The sequence below is a fragment of the Nipponia nippon genome, unplaced genomic scaffold (genome assembly GCF_047370975.1).
Source record: "Nipponia nippon isolate SJK-2023a ecotype South Korea unplaced genomic scaffold, ASM4737097v1 scaffold_31, whole genome shotgun sequence".
NCBI classification, from domain to species: Eukaryota; Metazoa; Chordata; class Aves; order Pelecaniformes; family Threskiornithidae; genus Nipponia; species Nipponia nippon.
Window position 1 is genome coordinate 3819133 of NW_028262349.1, and position 27679 is coordinate 3846811.

The following is a 27679-nucleotide window of genomic DNA, read 5'->3' on the forward strand; positions in this document are numbered from 1 at the left end:
ATGGTGGGGTCACAGGGACCAGCTGAGGCCACAGGGACCAGCCAAGGCCTTGCGGGGGGCAAAGTGACCGGTCTGGACCCTCCACAGGGACCAGTCCGGGCCATATGGACCAGTTGGGGCGATCGGGGCCGGTTGGAGCCTGCGTCCTCCCCTCTGCCCATGGCCAGGGCTGGCCTGGCCCCATCCAGCCTCCCAGCCAGCAAAGGGAGCGTCCCCAGGGGCAGCGCAGCTGCTTCATGGAGAGCATCACAAAAGCGGGACGGGATCAGAGCCTCAGGCTGGTTTATTGCCGGCTTCTGGCAGGTCCCTCCAGTCCTGGTGGCTCCACGCTGCTGGGGACATGGGGACAGAGAGCGGCTGGGGCCTGTGAGGTCCCTCGGTGGGACAAGGGCGAGGAGCAGGGTGGGGAAGGGGACGCCGGCCCTGCTCTGCCTGTCATGGCTCCATCCAGGGCGTCCCCGAGGCCGGCAGGCTCCAGGCGCTGAGCTCCCCGGAGTCTGTGAAATCCTTGGCGGCCACCTGGATGTGGTGGAGGGTCCCGGGTCGCACACCCGTCAGGGTGTAAGATGTCTGCTCGTATGGCCCGATCTAGGGGTAGAGCGGGGTTAGGGGCACCCATGGGCTGGGGGGCCAGGACACAGCCTTGCTCGGGGATGCAGCCTGCAGCTGTGCCTCAGTTTACCGGGTGTGGGAGGGTAGGGGATGCAGTGGGGGGTGGACAGTACCGTTTTGGTGACAGAGCCCTCCTCCCGGGCATAGCGGATGCAATACTTCAGCGGGAAGTACTCCGGGAAGGGCCAGGACCCTGGCGGGCTCCACTCCAGCAGCAGCTTCTTGGTCTCCCCGGGGATGGGTGAGACCCGCAGGTCCTCAGGGGGGTCCGGCTTTACTAATGAAGCAGGGAGACAACGGAGGTGTGAGGTGCTGGCCAGGGGATCCGGCACGGGGCCTCTGGGGACAGTGACGCCATGTCCACTGGCCCCATTGACTGAGCTGTGCAATCCAGGCTGGTCTGAGACCCAGCAAATCATTGCCCTGATGTTTCCGCATCCCAAGCAGGGGAGCAAACTGGAGGGGAAAGACCCAGAGGAAGCCCCTGGGCTGGATTAGACCCAGGCACACTGCTTGGGAGGTGGCGGGGTTAAGTGCGAGGGGTCTGCGGGGACCTGGGCATCCAGGCGGGTCCCAGTAGCACTCACTGATGTTCTCCAGGAGGAAGGGCAGGAGTCTGGAGGCGGCGCCCAGGGGGTTCACGGCCGTCACGTTCACCACGTAGGGGATGAGGGAGAACATCTGCACGTCCCCAAAGGAGCAGCTCCGCGGCCCCGTGCGGACGCACTCGCCCGTCTCTGTGGCCCCCCACGAGCCGTGCCTGGCAGGGCAGAGCGGGGAGCTGGGCGAGGCGTGGGCTGCCCTGCCTGCAGCCCCACCTGAGACGCAGGCACCGGGGGGAGCTCAGCCGGGGCTCAGGGCCCCCCACTGACCTGTACGTGGCCACGAAGTCAGTGTCCAGCAGCGGCTCGGGGGCCAGGACCCAGGAGCAGTTCACTGCCTGCGGGTAGCTGATGGCCCAGCACTCGACGGCAGGTGGTGCAGGGGGATCTGGGGCAGGGGACAGTCATCACCCCGCTGCTGTCCTCCCCAGGGGACCCCCAGCCAGCAGCGGGGGGCTACGGGGGGGCCAGGGTCACTCACAGCCCAGCCGCAGGCAGACAGTGGCCCACGTCTCGCCGGTGCCAGGGTGGTGGCAGCTGTAGTGGCCCTCGTGGGCCAGGGTGGCGTTGGGGAGGGCCAGCCCCGGTGCAGGATACGTTCCCAGGACAGTCCCCCCCCGGCGCCACTCAGCCGGCCCCCCCGCTGCAGCTGGGCACTGCAGCAGCACCTCGGTGCCCAGGGTGCCGTGCTGCAGGGTGCAGCGGCCTGGGGGAGAGGGCAGTGGGCATGGGCTGCACCCCCCGGCACGATGCCCCCATCTCCCCGCTGTGGTCCCCGGCAGGAGGGTCAAGGGGACACGCCACGGCAGGGACAGGGAGTGGTAGGGGGTGACATGGGGTCAGGAAGGGTCTGTGCCTCCCTGGGCCCCCCAACTCTGTTCCCAGCACCCCTCTGCCCCTCCCTCTCCAATGCCCCCAGCCCCTGTGCCTCTGTCCTTGGTCCCCTTGTGTCCCCAGACGCCCAGTGTCCCTACTCCTCCATCACCAGTCCTCCAATGTCCCCAATCCCTCCCATGTCCCTACACCTTTATCCTTAGACGCCCTGTAATTCTGGCCTCGGTCCCCTCAGTGTCCCCAGTCCCATCGATGCCCCTATACCTCCATCCCTGCTCCCTCCATCTCCATCCCCAGCTCTCCCAGTCTGCCCAGTCCTGCTGTCTCCTCCCCATCCCACTCCCCCCAACCTCCATCCCAGCCCCCCCAGTCCCTCCCCAGTCCCGCATGCCCCCATACCTCTGTCCCCATTGTCTCTGTCCCCCCATACCTCCATCCCCAGCGCTGCCTGCCGTGGTGTTGTAGGGAACGGTGCAGGCAGGTGCCACAAAAGCCACCACCCAAAGCCACTTCATGTCAGGGAGACTCAGCGGAGCTGCCTGGTTCCAGGGACCTGTGGGGGCAGGCAGGACGGTCAGACCCCGGGGCAGGGGACAGCAGGGACACCACAGCCACAGGTCCCCAGCTGGTCCAGGGACATCACTCTAAAGCTGGGGGTTCAAACCCATCTCTAGGCCACCCCACAGTGCCGTCCCTCCGTTTCCCCCCAGCCTTGCCGCATGCCCTGGGGACAGGGGATGGTTTCTTGCTGCAGTGGCCGGATCCTGCTGCCAGGCAGGAGGAGGGGATAGAGGCAGGAGTGAAAACACCCTGTGTGACCTGGGTTTCCCATGGGGACCTGCAGCCACCCCTGTGGTCCCATGCCTGGAATCAAGATTCCGGGTCACTCCAGGCCTTGACCAGGGAAGGGGCCAGCGCACTCGGATGGCCCCCACCTCCCAGGGCATCTGGGGACGGACTGTCCCTCACAGGGACCCCCCCAAAACCCACCCTGGGGACTGAGCTGAGTTCCCTGCTGTGACCAAGCCCAGAACCCCAGGGATGGATCCTGCCCTTGTCATCGCCCGCCCTGGCCGCAGGCTGGCTCAGCCCCGGCAGCAGGACATGCCTCACTTTCCCCGTATCACGGACAAGGGGCTCCCCATGGCGCCCCCCCCCCCCAGCCCCCGACATCCCCCTATGCCCCCAGCCCCATGGGGAGCCCTGTACCCCATCACGCTCACCGCAGCAGGGCCAGGTATCTGGGACCAGAGGCTCCGTCACCACTGGTGCGGAAAGCCGCAGCCCTGGCCGGCCTCAGCCCACTTCCTCGTGCAGGAAACGCCGTCCCCAGTGGGGACCCGCCGCCCAGCGCGGCTCCACAGGGATCCCCCGCACATGGGGCCTCTGCCTGCCCCAGACCTGCCGGAAAGCAGTTTCGGCTCTGGCCAAGAGAGTTTCAACCCTTCCCATGCCACCACCCCGCTTCCTTCATGGTCACCCGCTCCCGTCTGGGGACATTGGGGCTGGAGGAGATGACAGCACCGATCCCCTACCATCCCCAGCTCCGCCAGCCTCCCCCAGAGCCCCCCGTACCCGTGTCCCTGTGCCCACCCTTGTCCCCCCCAGAGATGAGCTGTCCCATTGGCGTGAGTATAAATACTTTATTGCTGCTGTGCTGGGGTGCGTGGGGCATGGGGGGGGCTGGCACAGCCAGGTGGGTGTGCGGGTGCGTGTGCCAGTGACAGGGTGCTGCCCGGAGAAGCAAAGGGGCACAGAGGGCGCTGTCACGGGCCTGGCCCCCCAGCCGTGTCACTGGCTGTGCCACCGACCCCTGCGGCACTGCCGTGCTGGCAGGGGCTCATCTGCCCTGCTCCTGCAGCCGCTGCATCCTCAGGATCTGGCACAGGAGTCTCTGCACGTCCTCGTCCATGTGGCCCTGGGGTGGAAGGGACATTGGTGGGGACATCGGAGGGGACATCAGGGAGTCTCTGTGCGTGGCCCACGCGCCCCTGGGCTGGCAGTCCCTGGATCCAGCCCCTTGCTGCCTCCCACATGCGTGCGGGCACCAAGGTGTGGCTGGCTGGTGCCCCGCTCCCCCATACCGGTGTCCCCAATTCCCCCACAGCCACGTCCCCACCTCACCTGCACTGCGTAGAGCAGGTGGCTCCGGTACAGTGTCACCACCTTGCTGTGCTGCATTTCGGTCTCCTGCAAGACAGCGAGCGGGTTTGAGCACGGGGCTGGGGGCTTGCGGACGCCCAAAACCCACCAGGGGATGGCCACAAGCCCCCTGGTACCCACCGCCAGCTTATCCTCTAGCGCACGGATCCTGGCCTGGAGTGTGGCAGCGTCGGGGGGTGACTGCGGTGGTCCCCGGGACTCAGGGAGGGCATTCAGGGCTTCCTTCAGCCTGAAGACCTCCTTAGAGAGCTCAGTGATCTGCACAGCGCATGGAGGTTACAGGGACCCAGAGACCCCTCAGCCCTGACTCCCCTGGGGTCTACCCACGGCCATGCCTGCTGCCACCCCTGGGTGCCCCCATGCCCGGGCAGGGGCAGAGCTGGGACCTTCCCATCCCACCCCTTCTGCCCCCAGTTTCAGTCTCGGCTCAAGGGGGGAAAAAAGGGGAACACCAGGGGTGCACATGTGTCCGTGTGTGCACTTACGTGTGCCCACCTGAGCAGCGCCCAGGGCCACCATTTCCCCTCCCAGGAGCCCCTCGCCACCCCCCAACACCTCCTCCCTGTCCCCTACCTTCCTGTCCCTGTCCCTGACCAGCCGGGCCGAGTCCTCAGCGTGGCCATGGAGCTCCCGCAGCCGCCGTGCCTCGTCCTGTGCCTCCGCCAGCTGCTTCTGCGTGGCGGCCAGGCGCTCCTCCGCCGCCTGACGCTCGCTCTTCATGAAGAGCGCCTGCCGCTGCACCCGGAACACCTCCTCGCACGTCTTCTCATGCCGCCGCGACAGCTCGTCCAGCCGCTGGGCCAGCGCCGCCGCCTCGGCCCGCAGCCCCGCTTGCGCCGCCTCGTGCTCTCCCCGTGGCACCGCCGCTGCCAGCTCGGCCTCCAGCCGGGCGGCCTCGCGCCCCTTGGCCTCCGCCGCCGCCTCCAGCTGGGCCGCCCGCTCCCGCAGCGCCTGCGCCTGCTCCTCCAGCGCCGCTGTGGCGCGGGCATGCTCTTCCCGCGGCACCCGGCCCTCTGCCTCCGCCTGCACCTGCCGCAGCCGCGCCAGGGCCTCCTCGTGCTCCCGCTGCCCCACCGGCCGGGTGGCCAGCTGCTCCCGCAGGGTGCCCAGCTCGGCCTCCCTGCGACCCAGCGTCTCCCGCAGCTGCCCCAGCTGGGCCGTCACCTCCTCGTGCTGCCGCACCAGCTCTGCCACCCGTCGCTCCAGCACCTCCGGCTCAGGGCCGCCTGCCGCCCGCCAGTCCCGCGTCTTGGCCTCCAGCTCCTGCCGCAGGGCCTCCGCCTCCGCCTCTGCCCGGCCGCAGCGCTCCAGCAAGGCCTCCTTCTCCCTCGATGCCTCCTCCAGGGAGGCTCCCAGGGAGGCCGTCGCCTCCACGGCCTCCGCACCAGCCTCCAAACGGGCCTGCAGCTCCTTCACCTGCTGCTCCCGCTCCTCCAGTGCCGCCTGCGCCTGCCGCAGGGCTGCCCGGGCCTCCGCCAGCTCAGCACCGGCCTCCCGCTCGGCTGCGGAGGAGGAGGTCTGCGTGCGTGGCACCTGCAGCTCGCCCAGCGCCGCCTTGCACTCGCCCCAGGTCCAGGCTGGCTCCTCGGCGAGCTGCTGCACCACATTCCCCTCCCCAATTTGCTCTGGGGTTTGCTCCGAGGCACCGGTCTGCCCCTCCGGCTGCCCACCAGCCTCGTCCCTCGCATCCGTGCCCCGCGGTGGCTCCAAGCGCTGCGCCCGCAACTGCTCCAGCTCACGTTGGAGAGCATTGTAGAGGCTGGCGGGCACGAAGTCCCCTGGGGTGGATGGGTTGCTCTCATCCCGCTCGTAGTTCTCCAGCACCTGCGAGGAGACGGTGAGGCCACCAGGGGCCAGGGGCCAGAGGCAGGGAGGGACAGACTTTTCCAAGCTGAGGACTTGCCTGTATTTTCTCCCTCAGCTCCTTGTTCTGCACAGTGAGGGACTGCACCTGCCCCTGCAGCGTGGCCAGCAGCTCCTCGGCTGAGGGGCTCAGCGTCTTCTTGGAGAGCAGCAGCTCTGCCCCTGTGGGATGTAGGGACTCCAGTGCCATGCGCACCCATGTCCCCGCTCCCTGCCACGGGGTGCCACCTCCCCGAGGGATGTCCAGCCCCACAGGGGCCTTGGGAGGCAGGCAGGGCCCTACCTGGGAACTCCAGTGCGTCTCCCTCCTCGTCCTGCAGTGTCTCGATGTCATAGCTTGTGTTCTCCTTCTCATTCTGGGGGTGCAGAGTGGCAGGCGTCAGCCCCCGCGCACCCCAGCCCCTGGCACCGCCAGCTGCTACCTGCACCTACCTCCAGCGAGGACAAGCGGCTCCAGAGAGCCTCCACCTCCTTGCCCAGCCGCTCCTTCTCACCATCCCGCTCCGCCAGCCGCTCCTCCAGCTCCTGGATCTGTGGAGCAGGACACGGGCATGGGGTCCCCTTCGCTCCCACCAGAGTGCCGATGGCATCCCCAGCACCAGGACCCCTCAGAGAGCTGAGGCCACCCATGACCTCTTTGCCAGCCTCACCTGCTTCTCCATGGAGCGCCGGGAGCCCTCATCCAGCTCTGCCTGCTAGCAGGACACAGAGAGAAAACAGGGAGGGATAAACGCCTTCTCCATCCCTCCCATCCCCTCTTCTCCCTAGGGACATGGTGGCATCTCCCCCACGACTCTGTGGCTCGCTGGTACCTCCCGTCTCTTCTTCTCCTGCTGCTCCAAGCCCCGGATCTTCTGCAAGAACTGGGCCCGCTCCTGCCGCAGCCGTACAATCTCCTCGTAAGCGTCCCGGTCCTCCTGCAGATGAGCAGCCACCTGCCAAGCCTCAGTGCCGGGCACTGCCAGCCCCCTCCCCACTGTCGGCCCCCTCCTGCCCATCCTCACCAGGGGGGCTGCGGCAGGCTGAGCCCAGCCAGGCTCAGTGGTGGCTCTCAGCCACCACGTGCCCCCATCAGTGAGCCACGCTTCAGGGTGTGCAGGGTGCTTTTTGACACCGGAGAGGGAAGGGAAGGCTCTGGCAGGACATGACCCCCCCAACACCAGCACAGCCCCCTGGGCGAGGGGTGTTTTGGACCCGTGGCATGGAGAGAAAGGGGCCGATAGCCCCTGCCCTGCCGACAGCAGGGGCTCAGGGCGTGGGGTGCTGCATGCACCCCAGGAGTGGGGACGAAGCCTTTGTTGCAGCTCAGGCCAGCCCTTGAGCATTGCCTCCACTGCAGGGAGGAGGGCCCCTGCACAGCCCCCGGGGCGGGCAAAGCTGGAGAAGTTTGCCTGAGCAGGCCACAGTTCGGCTACCCTGCGCCTGCCAAGCTGGGTGCAGCCGTGGAGCTAAGGGGGACCCCTCCCTCACCTGGCCGGGGGTGCCCAGGGGAGGCAGAGGGGCTTTCCTCTTCCTTGGGGTGCTGTTCTTCTCCCTGACGGACGACTGGCTGGGCGAAGACGTCTGCGGAGACACCAGGGCAGAAGGGACATCACATCTAAAGTGGCCTCCCTCCTTCCTGACCCGTCGCCACCTTGGAGATCCCCAGGGCTCCTGCCGACCCCCACGCAGGGGCTGGGGCCAGCCCCGGTAAGAGGTGGGCAGCCAGGCAGGCCCTTACCTGGGACGTCTGCTCAGTCGACTCCTCTTCTGCGGGGCAGAGCAGAAGGAAAGAGAAATTGGGGAAGTTTAGGAGATCGTAGGGGTGGGCACAGCAGGCAGAGCCCACGCGGCTGCAGGGGAACCTCTGAATGTGCTCGTACAGGGGTGGGCACTCAGGGGGCACACACACACACACACATGTGTACGCAGGGGGGCACGTGTGCGTAGACACGCAGACAGACAAATATGGGATATACGTGGATGTGTAATTGCAGGGATGCACACACGTGTGCAGACATGGGGAGACACGCCCACACAGACGTGTACAAACACGCTTGCTGATACACACGTGCATTTACACCCCCATGCTTGCAAACACGTGTGAACATGTGCGTGCAACGTGTTCAGACACTGAGATGGGCAACCGAGGCTCAGCACCACCTCCCAGCCCTCGGTTGGTGACAGCATAGGCGAAGGCACCCACAGCGCGTGGGCAAAGGGGGCACGTCCCCCCAACCTTGCTCGGCCTCTTCCAGCCACGGGTTAGACAGCCCTGCCCCAAAGCACCCTGCAGGGTGACAACACCCTCGTGGGTCCCTGCCCTGTGGACAAGGAGCACCAGGGCGGCGCGGCTGCCTTACCGCTGGCCCAGGACCGGCGCTGAGCAGCCTCTTGCAGGAAGTGCTGGATGAGAGCGTTGCCCGTGGCCAGGCTGTAGTGCGCAGCATCGTGACCTGTGGAGTCCACCACGGCCACCCGGGCACCGGCGCTGACGAGCACCTCCACCGTCTCCACGCTGCCGTTCTCGCAGGCCAGCATCAAGGCTGTCCTGAGCAGAGTGGGGAGAGGAGAGGTGAGGGGGGCCATTCCCTCTGTCTCCCCGTCCGCCCCCAGTCCCCACCAGTACAGACTCACCTCCCCTGCAGGTCCCGGCTGTTGACAGCCGCACCGCGGTGCAGCAGGTACCGGCACAGCTCTGAGTGGCTCATCTTGGCAGCAAGGATCAGCGGCGTGGAGCCATCCTGGGCAGGGTCAGGTTGGGTGAGGCTGCGCAGACGAGGCTCAGATCTCCCCATGGGGCACCCCACTCCCGTCATCTCCCGGATTTCCACGTCCCACTTCATGGTGTGTTTTCACCCCAGGGACCCCAGGTACTGCCCGCTGCTGCGTTCCACCCCAGAAGCTGCTGCATTTCAGAGGCAGCGCCAGCCTGGCCCCTTGCTGCTCTGCACAGCGTGGCGGGGCAAGGAGCAGAGGGATCTCACCTTGTCCTTGATGTTCAAGGGAGCCTTGAAATCACAGAGGATCTCCAAGCATGAGATGCAGCCGCTGACCGCTGGGGAGAAGGACAGAGGCTGAGCACTGTGCCTCCCACGGGGACGTGAGCAGGGCTGGGCTGGCACTGTCCCCACTCACCTGCGTGGTGCAGCGCTGTTCGGCCACTGCCGTCGGCCACGTCCACAGGGCAGGAAGCCTGAGGGAGAGAGCCTGGGTTACAGGAGGACAGGGGACAGACAGACAGACTGCTGGAGTGGACGTGGCTCCTTGGCATGGTGGAGGACTGAGCAGGTGCCAGGCAGCACCACACAGCACCAGGCAGAGCCGGGAACCACCATGCCAACCAACACCACTGGTGAGGGAAGGGAGTTCAAGGACAGAGAGGACACTTGGCTGGCACAGCACCCTCCCTCCCTCGCAGCACTGTGCTCCCAGTCCCAGTACCTGCAACAGCTTGCTGACGCACTGTGGATGGCCATGCTTGGATGCCAGGTGCAGGGCAGTGTAACCTGGGGAGAGGGACAGACAGACGGGTCAGAGAACAGACAATGGGTCTGTGGCAGAGGGGACCGGTTGGGTGACAGACGGATGGATGGGCACACAGGAGGATCTGCTGGACTGGGGCTGAATGGGAATGGGACATCCCCAGGAGCACCATCGGTCAGTGGTTGAGTCCCTGTAGGAAGCTGGGACAATTTACAGCCCCCACAGGTGTGGCCGTCACCTCTGTCCCCTCAGCCTCAACACCCGCGGCAGGGTGGGAACAACCAGGGAGTGTTGGTGGCCCCGGCCGGTCCATGGCATCAGCCGGGGGCACGTGGTGGCCATGCCCTCACCTGAGCTGTCCTTCGTCATGGCATCCACACCATGAGCCAGCATGGCTTCCAGGCAGTCCACGTTCCCCCGCATGGCGGCCAGGTGGAACCTGCAGCGAGACCGGGGGCTGTCGGACTCACAGCCCTGGCCCCCAGCCCTGCGTCCCCGGTGTCCTGGGGACGTGGGTCAGCACTTACGCAGATTTGCCCTCCGAGTCCAGCTTGGTGGGGACCAGGCCCTTGCGGACGAGAAGAGATGTCACCCTCCCGGCATCGTTGTAGTCCACAGCTTGCAGGAGTTTCTCATCATTCTTAGTCCAGTCCTGGCTCTGCAATGAAGCCAAGAGGAGGCTGTGATGGGTGTGCCGTCCCCAGAGACGGGCAGGGTGCTGGGCTGGGCTCGGGTGCCTGTCCTCATCCCCATCCCTGCTGTCTTCCACCCATCCCTATCCCCTTGGCGTGGCCATCTCTGGGCCAACCCCTTTCCTGGGTGCTGTGGTGTCTGGCCCCCAGGTGTGGAGGGTTTAGCTGGGACAGCTGACTGGGATGAGGATCCCCTTCAGCCCCCACCCAGTCTGCAGCTCACAGACCAGGAGATTTACAGAGCTGCCCCAGTTTAGCTGTCGATGGGCCAGGCTGTGACCAGCTAGGATTTGGGAGTGAGCCGACACTGCCCGGTTGCCCCTGCCCCAGGGTTTGCCCCTGCCACCCCAGTGACCCCAATGCTAAATACAGCCAGCACCCACGAGGTGCCTGAGCCCCATCCCTGCCCAGGTCTCCCCACTGAGCCTGTTCCCAGCCCTGCTGTGCTCCCCGACAAGGAAGGGACAAAGTCAGCGTGAGCACAGCTGGCAGCGAGAGCATGTCCCCGGGGATACACGGGGCACAATCCTGCGCAAGATTGGGACTGGATGGGGGCTTGCTGACCCAGTGGTCCTGCACGTCCCCATCCTGAGGGAGGGACCCACAGCAGGACAGGACCAGCACGGGAAGCCCTGGGTTCACCCTGCAGCCCGTGACGACAAACCAGAGCTCGCTGCGGTCACGGCAGCAGGAAATGGATGTCACCTTTCGGGAGCTGCTTGCATCCCGCCCCTCGCTAGCCTGGTGCCCACTGCCAGGCATGGGGCCATGCCGCTGCACCCGCTTGGTGCCCCTGCCAGCCCCTCCAGCCCCGCGGGGCCAGGGGACCCTCTCTGGGGAATAAACCAGTCTCCCAGGGTTACTGGGCAAACTGGGAGGGTGGTGCCCGTTCCCCCCTCCCACTGCTTGTCATGCAAGGACAAAGCAGGTTGGAGAGGACGCAGCGGAGCCCCGGGACAGGGATGGGGATGGAGGGGGTCCAGGTGGGGTGGGAGGGACATGGCTTACCCTGGAGGATGGGACCAAAGGGGACCGGAGATGGAGGACAGGGACGTACCGCAAAGGAGGCAGCGGCACAGAGGCAGATCTGCTTCATGGTGTTGAGGAGGAGGCAGCGGGCAGCCATGCATCCCCTGCCCCCCGCCTGGGCGAGGGCAGGCTGGGGCTCCAGGCTGGGGACCCCAGACCCCAGCTCGGTCTGGCATCGCTGCCCGGGCGAGGGCCGGGTCTTGCCGCAGTGGGAGCCAGGATCCGCCTCCCTCCATCCCTCCGTCCCTCCTTCTTTCCCTCCTTCCCTCCCTCCTCAGCATCCAGAGCTCCAGGCATCCCTGCATCCCTGCCACCCCGGAGCAGGTACCACGGTCCCAGTCAGGGACCAGCACCCAGGCTGGTCCCAGTTAAAGTGGGAGGGGTTGGGAAGGGGGGGGGGGGGCAGCTTTCCCACCCCGTGCCCAAGGTGATGCAGGAATGCACCCCCAAACCAAGGGGATGAGTGTCCTCCTGCCACCCAGGTCCTGCTCCCCGAGGAGGGGGACGTGGGACCCCTTGCCTTGCCCTGGGGGGCACAGACTTACCTCCCACCACAGCCCTGGGGCCAAGGGAGGGGCAGGACCCCCTGCCTGCATCTCAGGGGTCCAGCAAACTCCCCTCAAGGAGGGAAACCCCAAAATTCAAAGGGTCCCTGGAAAAGCCCCGGGGACGGCAGGACAGCACCCCTCCCCGCTCACAGAAATATCCAGGGCAGTGTGGGGAAACTGAGGCACAGAGCACCCTGAGCAGGGCAGGCCCACAGACTCCATGTAGGCGCCTTCAGCCTGTGTCCATGTGTCCCCAGCCATGTGTCCCCAATGCACACGTCTGCCCAGTGCCGCCATGGGCACTGGGGACAGCACTGTCACCCTCTGCCCAGTGTGGAGGGTGGGAAGAGCCTGCGGCACTGTGCCAGGCTGGTGCTGAATAATTGAGGAGCATCGATATGCTGGCTCCACTCCCTGTGGCAGCTGGAAAGCTGGCAGCCGTCCCCAGGGAGGGGACAGGGAGGGGACCTGGGACCCGCTTCCCTCTCCCTGGTGCTGCCTTTTTTTCCTTTGCTCTGCCCCACTTCCAAGAGTGGCCTTGGGAGCACCCTCGGGTGCACTGGGAGCTCGACCCCACCGGCCAGGGTGGCAGTGCTGACCTGCATGGGGCTGCTGTCCCCATGGTGTGAGCAGCCACCCCACGTCCCAGGACAGATCCCCATGCCCCTGTGTCACTGGGGACATCCTGGGGAAGATCCCCATGTCCTCATGTCCCTGTGAAAGTTGGGACATCCAGGGGCAGGTCCCAATGTCCCCACAGACATCCCAGGGCAGGTCCCCATGTCCTTGTGAAATTTGGGACATCCAGGGGCAGGTCCCCATGTCCCCATGGACATCCTGGGGCAGGTCCCCATGTCCCTGTGAGATTTGGGACATCCAGGGGCAGGTCCCCATGTCCCCAGGGACATCCTGGGGCAGGTCCCCATGTCCCTGTGAGATCTGGGACATCCCAGGGCAGGTCCCCATGTCCCCATGTCCCTGGGAACGGCACTCACGTCCGCTTTCCTGAACTTGGCCTTCAGGCTCTTCATGGCGGCTCCAGCCTCAGCCCCGTGGCACCTGGACGGGGGACGGCCGTGCTCGAGGGTCTCTGCCCCACCGGCGCCGGCTCAGCCGCCCCCAGACCCGCCGCTCCCGTAGCCCCGTCCTCGCCGGCCGCGTCTCCCCTCGGCCGCAGCGCCCGGAGCGGGGGGAACCAGAGCCGAAGGAGTTGGGTTACGGCCTGGCTGCGGTTACAGCTGGCAGCGCTGGGCAGCCGGGGGGGCTGCGGGGGGACCTGCCCCCTTTGGGGAGGGGGTCTGCTTGCCCCCCTGAAATGCCCAGGGAGAGGGAGGCGAGGGGACATGGCCACGGCAGGGCCGGGCCCGGAGGGGGGCTGGGGGCAGCAAGGTTGGGCTCCGTGGCTCCCTCGGGACTCTGGGGCTGCAGGTAGCCTGGGGCACGGCTGGGCCCCGGCCGGCTGGCACCTCCTGCCCCGCTCGCCCCCCGCCCCCGATCACAGCCCTGGGCGAGGGGCGCAGCCGAGGCCCGGCAGGCTGAGGGCAGCCGCCCCCCCCCAAAACGCCTCCTCGCCCGGCACAAAGATGGCGGCCGCGGCGTCCTCCCCCGGGCGGTGCCCGCACGTGCGCCCCGCCCGCCGCGGCCTCCCTGCGCGCTTCCGCCCGTCCGCGGGGCTGGCAACGATGCGCGCTCCGGCGGCCGGGGCGGGCCATGGCGGTGAATTACGCGGCCGGGCTCTCGCCGTACTCGGACAAGGGCAAGTGCGGCCTCCCCGAGGTGAGCGCGGTGCGGCGGGGGCCTCCCGGGCCCAGCCGGGGCCTGCTCCGGCCTGACGGGTTTCCGTGGCAACCGGGCCCTCGGCCCCCATGGGTGTCTCCCGTGGGGAACCCAGCACCGGGGGCCCCTTTGTGTCCCCCCGGGCCCGCCCCGTGGCTCCCTCCTCGTCCCCCTCAGCCCCCTGGCTCCCTCCTCGCCTTCTCCAGCCCCGTGGCTCCTTCCTCGTCCCCACAGGCCCATGGCTCCCTCCATCTGTCCCTGTGCCCACCCCATGGCTCCCTCGTCGTCCTCTCCAGCCCCGTGGCTCTCTCCTCATCCCCACAGGCCCGTGGCTCCCTCCATGTTCCCCCAGGCCCAGCCCATGGCTCCCTCCTCGTCCCCCCCAGCTCCATGGCTCCCTCCTCGTCCCCCCCAGCCCCGTGGCTCCCTCCTTGTCGTTGTCCTCCAGGCCCAGCACTATCCCCCTGTTTCGTGCCCCCCTCCCCAGTGGAGATCCCCAGGGTTGGGTGTGAGGGGCCCGTCCCAGGCACCGCAGGGGTGATCCCAACCCCGTGCCCCCAGCAGTACTCGGGAAGCTTAACACAGGTGTTGGGGTGAGGGGACAGGGACATTCAGGGGCCTGTCCTGAGCCTGGGGGGGTGAGGGGACATGGGCATGCAGGGGCCTGTCCTCAGTCCCTGTCCCTAGGAGACCGGGCTGGAGAAGCATCTCGCAGAAATGAAATCATGTGCCCCTGTTAGAAAGCCGGCTGGGCCCACGGTCCCGTCCAGCCACAGCATCCCCGCGTCCCCCATCTCCATGGCTTCCCATGTGGCTCGATGTCCCTCAGCCCTGTCTTGTCCGCAGCGCCAATGGCTGTGCTGGTGACAGCTGGACTTGAGCACACATGGGGTGGCACCGGGTTCGCTCCTGTCCTCCCACTGCCCGGCGGTGCCCTGGAGCCCAGCCACTTCTCGGGGTATCAGCTGCCTGTCAGTGAGAGCAATAAATACTCTCGGCTGCGTTAGGTGTTTTAAGCCCTTACCCTGCATGGCGGTGGTTTATACAACGCTGTTTCTCTCTGATTAAACGCTTCTGTCATTAAGGAATGCAAAATCTTCTTTCCTTTCATGGATAAGAAAGAATCGTGGTTTACTGGGTCTTTGTGCTGGGAAGCGTGTAGGATCTATCCCTGCATCTCTCCATTCCCGTGGTGGTTTGTCTCTTCTGCTCAGATTTTTGACCCGCCGGAGGAACTGGAGAGGAAGGTGCGGGAGCTGGCAGACTTGATCAGGAGTTCCTCCAATGTGGTGTTTCACACGGGGGCTGGAATCAGCACCGCCTCGGGGATTCCCGACTTCAGGTAAGGACGGTGGGCAGCAGGCGAGGGGTTGGGAGGATGGCACCTTCTCCGAGTCCACCTCATGTCTTGTAAAGCTCTGGACTGTGCTTCCTGCTACCCCAGCCAGACCTACTTCTGTCTGGTCCTGGATCCAGCTGAAAATACCCTTTCCCGCTTGCACACCCGTCTGATGTTAAGCCGTACCCACAGAAGCCCTACGTGCGCTCTGCTTGCATCAATGACAAAAATCGCTGATGATACACGACCTTCGTTTAGCAGTGCCCTGCTCATCCTCTGTTGATAGGGCTTGTGGTGCATTTACAGCTGTCTTTTAGATCCTCAGCTCTCACTTCTCACTCTTTCTGTCCCCATTGCTGCAGGGGGCCCAATGGTGTCTGGACTATGGAAGAGAAGGGGCTCTCCCCAAAATTCGACACCACCTTTGAGAATGCCAGGCCCTCCAAGACTCACATGGCGCTGCTGGGACTGCAGAGAGTCGGCATCCTGAAATTCCTGGTCAGCCAGAACGTGGACGGCCTTCACGTGCGTTCAGGATTCCCACGGTACTGCCTCTCCCGCCCTGTCTCCGGGTCCCTTGTCCCTGTCCCAGCTGCTGCCGCGTGGCTGTTCTTGCTGCCCGATTGGCGTGGCCTCGTGTGCAAATGTTTGGTGCTGGGGCTTGATTTCCAAGGCTGGCTCAGAAGCTGTCTGCCCACTGGTGTTGGGAGTGGAAGCTGGGATGTGCTGGTGTGGGAAGGGGAACATAAACCAGCTTGAATTTAGAGAAGCAAGGTTATGGTAATAATTCAGAAGGTGATGAGATGAAGTCAGCATCAGTCGATGCTCTCTAAAAGTACACCCAGAAGCCATTTGTTCAAAAGAAGAACGAACAGGTTGTGGTGTTGGGCTGTCACATGTTACCACCTATCAGCTGAGTGGCTGTAGCTCTCGGTGCCGCTGTGAGCAGCCTGGCTGCGCTGCGTGGCTGCCTGGGGGCTCGCGGCCCGGGGAGCGAGACGTCAGCTTCAAGTAGGGCACGTGCTCCTGGGAACTGGGCTCAGAGCTGCACTCAGGCCGCATGGTCCTTTCTGCTGCCTCTGTACCCATCCGGAGGGGTAAACGGACAGGAGGGAGGATGAGAGCATCTGAAATTGCTCGTGCTGCTTGCAGAGATGCATCACCCTGCTTTATCAGCGTTGCTAGAGCTGTCTCAGAGCACTGGATCTTGTGCTATTTTACAGTTTGCTTAAATTGAATTTCTTGAGAGAAAATAAAGGTGGTGCTGCCCCAGTGATGAAACCATGCCTGGGCCCAAGATAGCCTTAAAAAGTACTTTGCCTCTCAATGAATTTGTGAAACTGCAAGGGCGGCAAGACGGAGAGAGTCCTGCAGTTGAAACTGGTCTTACCGGCTGTGGTCTCTGATTTCTTCTCCCTCTGCGATGAGGTCAGGGATCCTGCGTAGCCGTGTTCCCTCTGCGACGTGTGGGAGCAGAGGGTACAAGATCTCCTCTCCCTGCATGGGTGGGGACTGAATTGCATTTAGCAGCGCAGTGGCTGTTTCCGAGATGTCCTCAAAGGAACCTGCCTTTCCATTAGCACTTGCAGCAACAGGCTCTTTTCCCTTTGAGAAACTTCAGCCTGTCATAAAACCCATTTCCAGCACTTAAGACCAGTGAGCGATTGTCTTGTGAGGCAAACTGCTTGGAGCTGCCTGGAAAGGAAAAGGAGAGCAGCTGAATTCAAGTAAGGAAAAAAAAAAAAAATGAAGGGAGTTGGGATGAGAATGAGGAGCATGAATGGGACCTCAGAGAAGACGTATCTCACAAATGTCTTCAGCCATCACGAGCTGAGCAGAGAGCTGCCTCCAGGGGGTATTTTGTATTATTAAAAGCCCTGAGTCCTGGTTCCTGCTCTTAGCACCGCATTTGCCTTTCTAAATTAAACAACTGTGGGGAAAAAGAACAGGAAATAATGACCAGAACTCAGCTGTGCTCCCTGCAGCCTGGTGCCACTGGCTCCCGCTCTGGTTTAGCACAGCTCTTCCACCGAAACGAAGCATGTGCTTAAGTAAGCGCAGCTGAACTGGGGCCAGAATGGGGGAAATCAAGTCAGTCCTGTCTTCCTCCACCCTGGAGATGTTCCCAGTCACTGTGGGGCTTGTAGGAACATAGGGAGAGTGTGGCCTTGTTTTCCTCTAGCTTCTGAGCTTTGAGGCTCACGTTGAGCTCGAGGGGATTTTTAGTCAAAACGAGTGGCCAAGGGCTGGAACGTGCAAGGGCAGAGAGGAACATGGAGTGCTGAGAAGAGCAAAGATCCAGGTTACTGCCGGGCGCAGAGAAGGTTTGAGGCTGGATCAGAACAGGGGCTAGAATTGGTGCTGCAGATGGATGCATTTAAAATTAAAAAGCCAGGACATGCTGTCCCTCCCCTTAGTCCCCGCTGTGGTGGCCGTAGCATAGTGCTTTCGTGATGGAGATGAAACCATGGTGCAGAAGGCCTCTCGCCAGGATCAGAACGTGGCCTCTGTGTCTCCCCTGCCCCGTGAGAGGGACAGCTCTGCCCAAACTCCCTCTGAACAGTATTTCTTGTGTTAAATGCGCAAAGCGTGCTCAGTGTGCTGTAGTTTTGCCAGCACCTGCATGTGATGGCCATGCTCGGCTCAGGGAAGCTCCCCTGCTCGGTGGCTGGACCAATGGTCTTCTCTGCCGGACCAACTGCCTCCGTGCAGCAAGGCCAGGTCATTTTGTGGCTCCCAGTGCCCCCAGAGCCTGCCTGACACTGGTGCCTTGCTCTGATGCTGCCATATTTGTCTATAATTAATATAATTCCGCTCAGTGCTGCCCCCTGGGGCACTGTCCCCAAGCCATGGCAGAGGGTCCCTGCCACCCCACGTCACCTGGCAGATCTGGTTCAGCAGAGCTGGAAAGTGGGGAAGCTCTTGAGGTGCAGGGCCCCTGGTGAGGAGGGGGGTTTGGGCAGCTTTCCCGGTTGCCCCAGGGCTCTCCGCCCTTCCCCAGCTCACCTCTGCCCTTTCTCCCACAGGGACAAGTTGGCTGAGCTCCACGGGAACATGTTTGTGGAAGAGTGCGTGAAATGCGGCAAGTACGTGAGCCCTCAGCCTGGGGAGGGCATCAGCGGGGTGGGGGCTTTGTCGTGTCCCCAGGGAGCGATGGAGGCCCTGCACGTGCCATGGGCCGCCTGCCTGGCGGGTCTCCGACACAGCCTGCGTGGGGTCACGGACAGATCTGTCTATCTGAATCCTAAACCCTGTCAAATGGTGGGAAATGAACTTTCTGGGAATTCTCCATTGCCTGGGAGGCCCTTGGCAAATCCCACTCCTCGTGGCAAGGCAGATGTGCCAGCAGGGCTGCCTGCAGCAGGGTCTGTGCCTGCCGGCTGGAGAGAGGAGAGGAGGTTGCTACCAGCTGGTTTTTCCATCCTGGTTTGTGGCAGACCTCTGGGGCTGCTGGTCAGAGCTGCTGTCAGCAGTGCCTGGTTAGAGACGCAGGCAGAGATCGATGAAGGACTGAGATGCTCCACTCATTGCTTGTGGCTCTGAGCCATCACCTGCTTCCTCCAGCACAGGGTCTGTGCTGTGAGGTGTGCCATTTCGGGGGGGGACACTTTGCAGCGGCTGCCGCCTCCCTGCACGTTTGGCCCTGAATGGCACCGTCTCTCTCGCAGGCAGTACGTGCGGGACGCGGTCGTGGGCAGCATGGGGCTGAAGCCAACGGGCAGGCTCTGCAGCGTCACCAAAGCCCGGGGGCTGCGGGCCTGCAGGTACGTCTGCCGGGGCGCTGGATGGGGGCTCCCGCGGGGACGTGGGGTGGCAGGGACCCGAACGGTCCTGAACACCTGAGCGAGTGGCTCTGGCGTGCAGACTGCTTTGCAGGGCTGGGCCGACCGTCCCTCCAGCTCAGGTGAAGAAGCAGCGGGTGTAGGGGAGATCTCCAAAAGCCCAGATAGGAAGCCAGCACCCACGTCTCCAAGGAGTCCCAGCCACGCAGCCTCCCTGGGGGGGTCTGAGCACATCCTAGTGCTGGAGAATGCCCTGCTGTGGGATGGCAGCTCTAGAGGGACCGTTCCCTTCCAGCAGGATACGGCCACTGCGCTGCCCTGGTGCTGCTTGCCTTCAGTAGGGAAGCGTAGACAGCGTTTCCAGCTCTGTAGCTGGAGGTACCCTGAGGTGATCTGGCATCCAGACATGCCCCGCATGCCCCTTGTGCTTCCTCACCCAGGCTCCCTGGGCCCAGCCCCGTTGCTTTTCTCATCCAGAGCCAGCACAGCAGAGCCAGGCTGTGGGGCAGAGCTCTGCTGGCTCAGCTCTGATGCTGGGGAGCAAAGGGTGCATCCCACCTCTGAACTGGGCCAGCAGAGCAGCTGGCGCTTTGGTGGCATTGCAGCACCAGCCACAAAATCCCTCATGCAGGTGAATTCTGTGCCTTCCCTCGCCTGCTGGTGAGTCCCCTTGGCTCGTCTGGGCTCTCTCTGTCCCTTCGCAGTGCTGGGCCAGGGAGGATCTGGGTCGCTGTCCCCTCTCCCAGGGCACCTCTGCTGGCAGGGGGAAACTGTGGTGCCTGTGTGTGTTTTCCAGAGGGAAGTTAAGAGACACTATTCTGGACTGGGAAGATTCCCTGCCTGACCGCGACCTCACGCTGGCAGACGAAGCCTGCAGGTACTGTGCTTGGGCTCTTCACACCAGCGTGGCTGCTGACGCCTGCGGCTCGCGGTGGCCCGGGAGACTGCCTGGGCTCCCCGTCCTCTGCCAGCACCGCAGCGGTCCTCGGGCCAGCCCTGCCTGGCTTTGTTCGTCGTGTTCTGTGCCTCGCAGCCCTGAGGCTGTACCCACATCACAGCAAGGCCCAGCCCTCTCCCCAGAAAGTGGCCAAGAGAAACCACTGCAAATTCTGGCCACAGCTTTGCTTCCCAGCTGGGAAGCTTGGAGAGTCCACACTGGAGCAGGGTAGGAGAAGCAGCCGGCGAACAGCCACGGCTTTTTCTCTGCCCTGGATGTTTTGTCTCCTCTCTGCAGGAAAGCTGACCTCTCCGTCACTCTGGGGACCTCTCTGCAGATCAAACCCAGTGGCAACCTCCCGCTGATCACGAAGAAGAGAGGAGGGAAGCTGGTCATAGTCAACCTACAAGCAACCAAACACGTGAGTGAGAGCGTCCTCGCCGCTCTGCGCTTGGAGCCATTCGCTCTGCGCTGCTCCTTTCCCCTCGCGTCACTTGTTTCAGCCCCATCACAGGTTAGTCCCCGCACATCGTCCCCTCCCAGGTGGCCAAATAGCAGAGTGTCCTCGCTTAGCAAACAAACAGGCTGGGCTTCCCTCGTTGGAGGGTTTAAACCTGCAACTCCCGATAAACACCTAGAAACAGAAGGTAAATCTTAAGAGCAGAATAAAAACTCAGCCTGATCTGGTGAATTACACTCTGATTAAATAACTGCACACCCGTAACCCACGCCACGGAGCAGAGGAGTTCGGTTCATGTTCAGCCCTGGTTTTGGTGCCCTAGTTGTCCAAAGTCTTTCAAATAACCAGAGCTGGGGGGTTTCTGGGATGTCATTAGAGCTCCCTTGTCCCTGTCCCACTCTGTCCTGGGCTTGCTAGCTTGGCTCTGCACCCATGTCCCTGTCTCCGGGCTGTGTTTCAAGGCGGGGGCTGCCTGCCCACACCATGATAGCGCCCTGTCAGCCCGCGGCGTAGCTGGGGAGCGGCGCCAGATGGGGTCAGGGTCTCGGTTCGTGTTCCACCAGGGATGGTGACTCAGGGACAGGAGCCCTGGAGCCCGCCTGCAGCTGAGCCATCACCCAGGCCCTGTCCCCACGCGCTCCCTGGGAGGGGACGTTTGTCCCTGCACAGTGTTTGTCCCCTAACACCGTGCTTGCCCTCGCTTGCCCCAGGACAGACAGGCCGACCTGCGCATCCACGCCTACGTCGATGATGTCATGACGAAGCTGATGAAGCACTTGGGGCTGGAGGTCCCAGAGTGGAAGGGGCCGGTGGTGGTGGAAAGTGCTGAGCTCACCAAGCCTGAACAGCTCTTCGAATTTGACCCCGGGGCTCACGGGCTGCTGAAGGAGGAGCCCCTCTCCCAGCACAACGGCACGGACCTTGGGACCACGCTGGTAGAGCGCCGTGACAGTCTGAAGCAGGAGTGTCCCAGCCCGGACACAGGGCCAACGACAGTGAAGAAGATGAAGATGGAGCCTCTCCTCACCTGACCCAGACTGTTCCCTGTCTGTCCAGACACTTGTCTGCGCCACTTTTCCTACCGACTTTTTTTTATACCCTGACCCATTGTCCCTTTTTTTATGTAAGTATTAAATACACTTGAATCATGTGTGTCAGGGCAGCTGCGCCCACCGGCCCGGGAAGGGCCTCCTTGAAATGGACCGAGCACCTCCTTTGTGAGAGGTGACAGTTGTGGGGTCCAGCAGACCTCGGAGGGGCAGAGGGACGAGGGTGCCCGGCGCCGGGGCAGCTGACGCCATCTGAGGTGAAGCTGGGGTTGGGCAGCGGCTGGGATGAGCTGCTGCGATCTCCTGGCTGGGATCTGCCTGCAGAGCCAGGCCCGTGTGCGCTGGGGATCTGGGGCAAGGGAATCCTGGCCGAATCCTGGCCTGGCGCAGGGCTGGGAGCTGCGGGATGGTGCCCCCCGGTCCTGCCGCCCTCCCCTCTGCCTCCGGCCGTGCCCGCTGTGCCGGGGCAGCCTGGGGCTCACTCTGGCCACGTGTCCCAGCTCCGTTGGACCTTGTTGGCTCGAGGTGTCCCTGGCCCAAGGGTCCTTGAAACCTTGTGGATTGCCCCATATTAAATGAAAGCAGGTGGATTTTTTCCAAAATACCTTTTATTTAGAGATGAAAATAAAGCTTAAAAAAAAAAAAAAAAAAAAAAAAAGAACAAAACCAACCAGTTGCAACATCGATAGCCAACCAGCCCAGGGCCCCTCTGGTTCCCTTGTCCCCATCCTGAGCGACCCCGTGTCCCTTCCGCAACTCCTGCTGCATCCGGGGGGCAGGAGCAGCCCCTTCCCTCCCAGTAAGGCCAGTGGGAACCGGTCTCATCTTCCCAGTTCACAGACAGAAGCAAAGCCAAGTGGGTCCAGCATCTGCCTGCGCCTGGAGGCAGATCCTAGAGGCGCCACCCTGAGGGCTTTTCCTGTAGGGGATGAAGTGCTGAGCCACCCCATCGCATCCCCCGTGGTCCCTGGGTGCTGCTTAAAGCTCCTCCGCCGGCTCCAGCACCGCGGGCCTGCTGTGGCCAGCCTTGGTCCAAGCCAGCGGCGCCAGGCTGCGGTGCGGCACGGTGCCGTCCCCAGACACGGTGTTGGCTTGATCCCCGTCCCCGTGGCTCAGCCCCTCCGAGGCGAGTGGCTCTGTGCCGTTACGGGGGGAGACTTTGTCCGGGTGTGGGGTGAACGTGTGGCCACCGAAGGCTTCGTGCAGGGTCTCGGGGGCTTCGCCCAGGTGCTCTGGCCACAGCAGCTCTGGGGCCTTCTCGTCCCCGGCTTGGGGCTGTGCGTAAGCCACGCGGGAGGCGGCCGCGTTGTGCAGGGACCTGGAGAAAACTGAGCGCGAAGGAGGGTCAGGGCCCGCTCCAGCGCCCAGAGCTCCCGGTGCAGCCCCGGCGCAGCCCTCACCTCGCACGGGTCCGAAGTCGCCGTCCGCCTCGGCCTTGCTGGGGGCAAAGGGGCTGATGGAGGGGAAGACGATGAGCGCGAAGGAGAGCAGCAGGACCTGGGGGCAGAGCGGGGACGTCACCGTGCACAGTGGTGGAGGGAGAACCGGGTTCTGGGACGCGGCTCCCAGAGAGGGGGCTGGTGGCAGAACCAGGGCTGCGTTCCTCCGTCCCTCCCAGAGCACGTGCCCCTGCCAGCGCGCCTCCAGCCCTCCCTGCCTCCATCCCTGCCTCTCTCCCTCCCTTCCTCCATCCCTCCCTTCCTCCATCCATCCAACCTTGGAGCATCTATCCCTCTGCCTTAGCACACGTCCATCCCTCTGTCCGTCCCTCCATCCACCCCTGCCAGCGCATCTCCGTGGGTCCGAGCCTCCCTCCCTCCGTCCCTCGAAGCGAGGGGGCTGTGGCGGGTCTGGGGGCTCCACGCACCGCGATGCAGGTTCCCGTCTGTGCTGCCTTGTTGCTTGACTGTACCACGAGGGCCTGAAGCTTCTTCAGCTGCTCCAGGAGGGACCTGGGGACAGGGACATCAGGACCTCCAAGCCCCTCCTGCCCCCCAGTAGGTCTGGCCGGGGGTGGCGGGGGCAGTCCCAGCCCCATCCTACCCCGCCTTGTCCCCATCCTGCCCTGGGAACACCTACGAGTTCTGCTTCTCCAGGTGCAGGACTTTCCTCTGCAGCTCCTGGTTCTGGGCCGTGCACGCCGACATCCTGGGGGACAGGGAGAGGGGGACCAGGTCGGTGGGGGGACAGCTGGGGGGGCTGGCAGGGAGCAGTGTGCCCATCACCTGCCAGCCGGGTGCCCCCAGGGTGCCCGGGGCAGCTGGGAGGTGCCCAGAGCAGGGGTTTGGGGTCCGTACCGGCTCTCCAGCCCGTCAATATACTCCTTCTTCTTCTTGCGGCTCTCCTGAGCCGACTGCTTGTTCCTGATCTTCCGCCGGATCTTCTTCAGCACCCGCTCCTCGTACTGGGGGAGACGGGGGGGTCAGGGCCGCCGGGGCTGGGACCCCCCCACTCCGAGCCCTTCCCAGGCACGGTGGGACCCACCTTGGTGAGGGGCAGCTGGGTGGGCAGGGACACCCCCTCCTTCGCCAGCAGCTTCTTCTCGTCCTCCGTCAGCACCAGCTCCTGGAACTGCCCCTGGCTCTGCCTCAGCAGGGAGCTGGGCGCCTGCGGCTGCTGCGGGGCCACGGATAGGTGACGGCCCTGGGTGGCGGGGTCACCCCGCGCCTGAGCCCAGGGACCGTGGTGGGGACCACGGTGCCGGGATGAGGATGGGATCGTGGTCCAGGAAGGGACAGGGATGGGAGCGTGGTGTGGGACAGGGGAGAAGTGTGGGGTCAGGGAGGGATGGGGACAGGAATGGGGAGGGGATCATGGTGCAGGGACAAGGCTGGGCACAAGGAGGGATGGGGACACAGGGGCAGGGAGGGGACTCACAGCATCAGAGCTGCTGGAGAGCAGCAGGTCCTTGACAGTGAGGGTGCAGGATGCGGGCGGGGAGACGACGGGCAGGTCCTGGCTCTCCTCCAGGAAGAAGCCGGGGTGCCACATGTCTGGGTGAGGGGAGAGCGGAGGCTGTCAGCAGTCCCGTGTCCCCCTCTGTCCCCAGTGTGGGACCCTCACCCCTGCCACGGCCCCTGAGCCACGGTGACTTGCTGCCACCTACCAGTCCAGTGGCCCCAGACTCTGTCCCCCCAAACTGTCCCTCTGGTCCTGCCCCAGCCCCCCCCGAATGCCCCACGCTGCTCAGCCCACCTCAGCACCCCCAGTCCCCCCAAGCCTCCCTCCTCTTCCAGGCTCCAACACCAGTCTGCCCAGTTCACCCCAGTTCCCAAGCTCTCCCCACTCCCCCCAGCTCCCCCCAAGTCCTCCAGACCTCCCAGTTCTCCCCAGTCTGCCCAGTTCCCTCTGGTCCCCCCCAGCTCCCCTAATTTCCTCACTATCCCCGAGAGACCCCAGCTCCCCCATCCCCCTCAGCTCCCCAGCATCCCCAGTCCCTCCAGTGCCCCCAGCCTGACTCTTTGCCCAGTCTCTCCCCTGTGGCTCACCCAGGTCGATGGAGACCTCGGGGTGCAGGACCTCAGACCCCCCTGGGAAGGGCAGAGCCCGACAGGTGTTGGTGTAGGGGTACAGGACCTCGCTGGGACCCCCGTCGCAGCACCTGGGGGGGCTGTCGAGCTGGTCGGAGGGGGGGTCCTCAGAGACCCCGCTGTCACTGGTGGCTGGGGACCAGCTGGGCGAGTCCAACACTGAGTCCCCGGAGCCCAGGATGGAGCTGAGGAAGTCCTCGCTGTCCTGGGCACGCTGTGGGGACAGGGGCGCCCGTCACCACGGGTGCCCGTCCCCCTGGGGTGCCCACAGGGGCTGCCCGCGCTGCGGGGTGGTCCCAGCTCCCAGCAAGGCGTGGGGATGGGGCTCTCCTGCCAGAGCCAGGGATGAGGTGGGGATGGGCCCCCCGGCCCGGGGGACTCACCCCATCCTCGTGCCAGGCGCCCGGCGGCGTTCCCAGCTCTACACCACGGAGGATCCCATCCTGGCGGTCGAAGAGGAGGTCCAGCAGGTCGAGGCTGTCGAGGCTGCCCACGCCAGAGGCCATGGCTGCAAGGCAGCAGGGTCAGGTCCCCAACCCGGTCCCCATGATCGCTCCCCCGCCTCCCCTCCCAGTTGCACGGCCACCCCAAATCGTGGGGCGGGCATGGAGCTGGTGAGCGGGAGCAGGGAGCGTGTTCGGGCATGGGCACATATGTGCGGGACCACAGGGAGGTGTATCTGCATGCGTGTGGACATGTATGACTGTCCGTGTGACCATGTGGATGCGTGCACGGCGGGACGTGCATGTGGCCACACCAGCACACGCGTGTGCAGAGCTGCGTGTCTATGCAGCCACATGACCATGCAATGTGCACGCGTGTGCCCACGCAGACATGGGTGTGTGAACACGCACACATGTGTTGGCACCTGTATGTGAGCACATGTGGGCACATCTGGCAAAGCCCTACGTGCACACATGTGGGAGGGCGAGCACAGGCGTGCAGGGGTGCAGCAGTGACCCCCGCTGCCTCCTTCCAGCAGCTGAAGTTCCCAAATCCTCTATTTTTCCCCCCAAGAGAACTGCACAGCCAGGGGCTCCCCGCAGGCACCCCGCTGCCCCAGCCCCACCGTGCCCCCCAAGTGCAGGAGCAGGATGAGCACCCGGACCCGAGGGCTGGGTCAGCTCCCCCGTCCAGCCCTGTCCCACATGTGTGACCACTCGGGAAGATCAGGTTAATCATTTTGGGTGGCAAGCGGAGGGGGAGGAGACTGCTGCCACCGGCCAGCCCCGAGGAGGGGACTCAGCCCCGCTCTGCCGCTGCCACCCCAGGCACTGCTCGAGACCCTGGACTCAGAGAAAACCAACAGGCCAACTGACTAGTTGCCCAACTGGCCAATCAGCCAACTTACAACCCAACTAACCGACCAGCTGACCAGTCAGTTGACCACCTGACCAACCAGTTAACCAGCCAAATCAATGAACCGATCAAGAAACAGACCAAATGGTCAACCTGTTGGCCAACTGACCAACTGATTGACTGACCAAATAACCAACCCACTGACCAACTGACTGACCAGTCAACTGTCTGATTGATTGATTAACCAACCCACCACCCAACCCACCACTCAACCCACCACCCAACTACCCAACCCACTCCACCCAACCACCCAACCCATCACCCAACTGCCCTTCCGAACCTATTAAGCACTGACTCAAGCGTCCTTCAAGCCAGGTTTGGGGACGATTGTCATTACCATGATGTTTGGCTGGCCAACCCAGGCAAGGGGCTTTATTGCACCCTGTCTTTCATCCTCAGTGAGCCCTGGTGGCCCCATGGGACCATCAGGTAGAGGGACCCTGTTGAGCACCGGCAGCCAGGACGTACCTGTGTGAGATCCCATTCCCACAGATCCGCCCTGTCTTCTCAACCCCCTTGCTGTGCAGGGGAGCGGGATGGACACTGAGCCTGTCCACCTCCTCCTCCTCCGTGGTGCCCTGACCCAAGTGGCAAAGTTTAAACTCCAACCACACAGAAATAACGTCCCAGATTGCAAAATCTCCTGTCCCTGATTGGGGACAGCGGTGAGCAATGGCAGGGCCGCCCCGGGGACGGACCTGCTGCGCTCCGTAACTCATTAGCCAAATGTTTTTGTCCTCCTTCACCGAGCGGGGCAGGAGGGGCCTGGGGCTGGTGAGCAAAGTCCGAGTGCTGTGATTGCCCGTGAACTTTCACCCATTTTTGGGGACAACTTCCCTTTTTTTCAGACGAGCGTATTGGTGTTCATCGCATTTTAGAGGTATGGAGAACAACATCCGGGGAAGACGTTGACTTGGACTCTACCACTTATGGCTTCCTCCACAACAAACCTCGGTCTCCTCTGCTCCCTGCGGCTGGGGCTGTCCCGGACGCCTGGGTTCTGCTGCCTGCCCATCCACTGCCTGCCGGCGGGGCTGCCTGCACCCTCCCTGCCTCAGTTTCCCCCACGGCTGTGCCGAACACGCCACGGTTCGTTGGCCGCTGCGTTCATCCCTCCCCATCGCCCCGCGGCGAGGCCGTCAGCCGGGTCGCCCCTCCAGACCAGATCCCCTGGGATCCCCCCGGATCCCCTTCCCGCGGGGAGGGGACGGCTGAGTAAGGCGGCGTGTGACGGAGGCGCGGCGCGGGGACAAGGCCGTGCCCCGTTATCGGCCGCTCGACGCCCTCTGACCGGGCGCAGCGGCGCAGGCAGCCGCCCGCCCGCCCGCCGCTCCCTGCTTTATGGCCCCCGCGGCGGAGACGGGAACCCCTGGAACCGAGCAAAGGGCACGCGCCCGCCCGGCGCTGCTAATTAATTGTCCGGCCTCGCCAGGGCCCTCCCGCAGGCCCCGGGCCTGCTGCTGGGGGCAGGCAGGAGGGCAGCGCGGCAGGGATGGGACGGGCAGGGCGGGCAGGGGCTGGGCGGCTCCTGCTAATTACTGGGCGGCTGATGACCGACGAGGCAATGAGCGCTCGCTCCCCGGCCCCGCCCGGGGCCGCCCCCGGCCCCGCCCCCCCCGGCCCCGGCCCCGCCCCCGCC

At 64.2% G+C, this 27679-nt stretch overlaps 4 protein-coding genes across 6 annotated transcripts; 1 reads left to right on the plus strand and 3 right to left on the minus strand.

Annotated features, from left to right (window-relative positions):
• Nucleotides 1-311: 311 nt before the first annotated feature.
• EBI3 (Epstein-Barr virus induced 3) lies at nucleotides 312-3400 on the minus strand. The gene is made up of 7 exons (XM_087769289.1): nucleotides 3272-3400; nucleotides 2479-2601; nucleotides 1696-1920; nucleotides 1485-1602; nucleotides 1200-1372; nucleotides 726-889; nucleotides 312-588 (listed from the first exon to the last, which is right to left on the minus strand). The coding sequence occupies exons 2-7, from the start codon at nucleotides 2561-2563 to the stop codon at nucleotides 436-438; spliced, it is 918 nt and encodes a 305-aa protein (XP_087625415.1). The 5' UTR covers nucleotides 2564-2601; nucleotides 3272-3400; the 3' UTR covers nucleotides 312-435.
• Nucleotides 3401-3676: 276 nt separating this feature from the next.
• On the minus strand, nucleotides 3677-12469 carry ANKRD24 (ankyrin repeat domain 24). 2 transcript variants are annotated; one of them, XM_087769287.1, is made up of 19 exons: nucleotides 11289-12469; nucleotides 10067-10197; nucleotides 9890-9978; nucleotides 9498-9562; nucleotides 9192-9249; nucleotides 9041-9111; nucleotides 8691-8797; nucleotides 8417-8604; nucleotides 7795-7823; nucleotides 7545-7637; nucleotides 6887-7009; nucleotides 6725-6769; nucleotides 6507-6605; nucleotides 6358-6430; nucleotides 6115-6236; nucleotides 4785-6035; nucleotides 4332-4469; nucleotides 4173-4238; nucleotides 3677-3966 (listed from the first exon to the last, which is right to left on the minus strand). In XM_087769287.1, the coding sequence occupies exons 1-19, from the start codon at nucleotides 11355-11357 to the stop codon at nucleotides 3889-3891; spliced, it is 2895 nt and encodes a 964-aa protein (XP_087625413.1). In that variant the 5' UTR covers nucleotides 11358-12469; the 3' UTR covers nucleotides 3677-3888. The 2 variants fall into 2 exon arrangements, with proteins under 2 accessions (XP_087625413.1, XP_087625414.1); XM_087769288.1 differs by having other exon boundaries at nucleotides 3833-3966; nucleotides 6887-6991.
• Nucleotides 12470-13419: 950 nt separating this feature from the next.
• SIRT6 (sirtuin 6) lies at nucleotides 13420-21741 on the plus strand. The gene is made up of 8 exons (XM_009471924.2): nucleotides 13420-13584; nucleotides 14799-14926; nucleotides 15286-15468; nucleotides 17950-18009; nucleotides 18592-18687; nucleotides 19502-19582; nucleotides 19940-20063; nucleotides 20813-21741. Exons 1-8 carry the CDS (start codon nucleotides 13519-13521, stop codon nucleotides 21131-21133), a joined length of 1059 nt encoding a protein of 352 aa, XP_009470199.1. The 5' UTR covers nucleotides 13420-13518; the 3' UTR covers nucleotides 21134-21741.
• Nucleotides 21742-21853: 112 nt separating this feature from the next.
• On the minus strand, nucleotides 21854-26741 carry CREB3L3 (cAMP responsive element binding protein 3 like 3). Of its 2 annotated transcripts, none has more exons than XM_087768982.1 (10): nucleotides 26509-26741; nucleotides 25065-25189; nucleotides 24640-24895; nucleotides 24029-24144; nucleotides 23636-23764; nucleotides 23449-23555; nucleotides 23231-23299; nucleotides 23019-23103; nucleotides 22552-22648; nucleotides 21854-22479 (listed from the first exon to the last, which is right to left on the minus strand). In XM_087768982.1, exons 1-10 carry the CDS (start codon nucleotides 26522-26524, stop codon nucleotides 22130-22132), a joined length of 1350 nt encoding a protein of 449 aa, XP_087625108.1. In that variant the 5' UTR covers nucleotides 26525-26741; the 3' UTR covers nucleotides 21854-22129. The 2 variants fall into 2 exon arrangements, with proteins under 2 accessions (XP_087625108.1, XP_087625107.1); XM_087768981.1 differs by having other exon boundaries at nucleotides 23636-23767; nucleotides 26509-26739.
• Between the last annotated feature and the right edge of the window lie 938 nt (nucleotides 26742-27679).

Bases quoted from the DNA above. Each gene is read 5' to 3' on its own strand.
- EBI3 (XM_087769289.1), bottom strand. From the start codon at position 2,563: ATGAAGTGGCTTTGGGTGGTGGCTTTTGTGGCACCTGCCTGCACCGTT. The intron at 1,921-2,478 runs GTATGGGGGGAC...CCTCTCCCCCAG, and splicing joins AGGCAGCGCTGGGGATGGAG to GCCGCTGCACCCTGCAGCAC. The intron at 589-725 runs GTACTGTCCACC...CTCTACCCCTAG, and splicing joins AGGGCTCTGTCACCAAAACG to ATCGGGCCATACGAGCAGAC.
- ANKRD24 (XM_087769287.1), bottom strand. From the start codon at position 11,357: ATGGCTGCCCGCTGCCTCCTCCTCAACACCATGAAGCAGATCTGCCTC. The intron at 7,824-8,416 runs GTAAGGCAGCCG...TCTGCCCCGCAG, and splicing joins GCGCCGGTCCTGGGCCAGCG to AAGAGGAGTCGACTGAGCAG. The intron at 6,237-6,357 runs GTAGGGCCCTGC...TACATCCCACAG, and splicing joins AGACGCACTGGAGTTCCCAG to GGGCAGAGCTGCTGCTCTCC.
- SIRT6 (XM_009471924.2), top strand. From the start codon at position 13,519: ATGGCGGTGAATTACGCGGCCGGGCTCTCGCCGTACTCGGACAAGGGC. The intron at 14,927-15,285 runs GTAAGGACGGTG...CCATTGCTGCAG, and splicing joins TCGGGGATTCCCGACTTCAG to GGGGCCCAATGGTGTCTGGA. The intron at 19,583-19,939 runs GTACTGTGCTTG...TCCTCTCTGCAG, and splicing joins CTGGCAGACGAAGCCTGCAG to GAAAGCTGACCTCTCCGTCA.
- CREB3L3 (XM_087768981.1), bottom strand. The intron at 23,556-23,635 runs GTGGGTCCCACC...CGTCTCCCCCAG, and splicing joins CCCAGCTGCCCCTCACCAAG to TACGAGGAGCGGGTGCTGAA. The intron at 23,300-23,448 runs GTACGGACCCCA...CCTGTCCCCCAG, and splicing joins ATTGACGGGCTGGAGAGCCG to GATGTCGGCGTGCACGGCCC.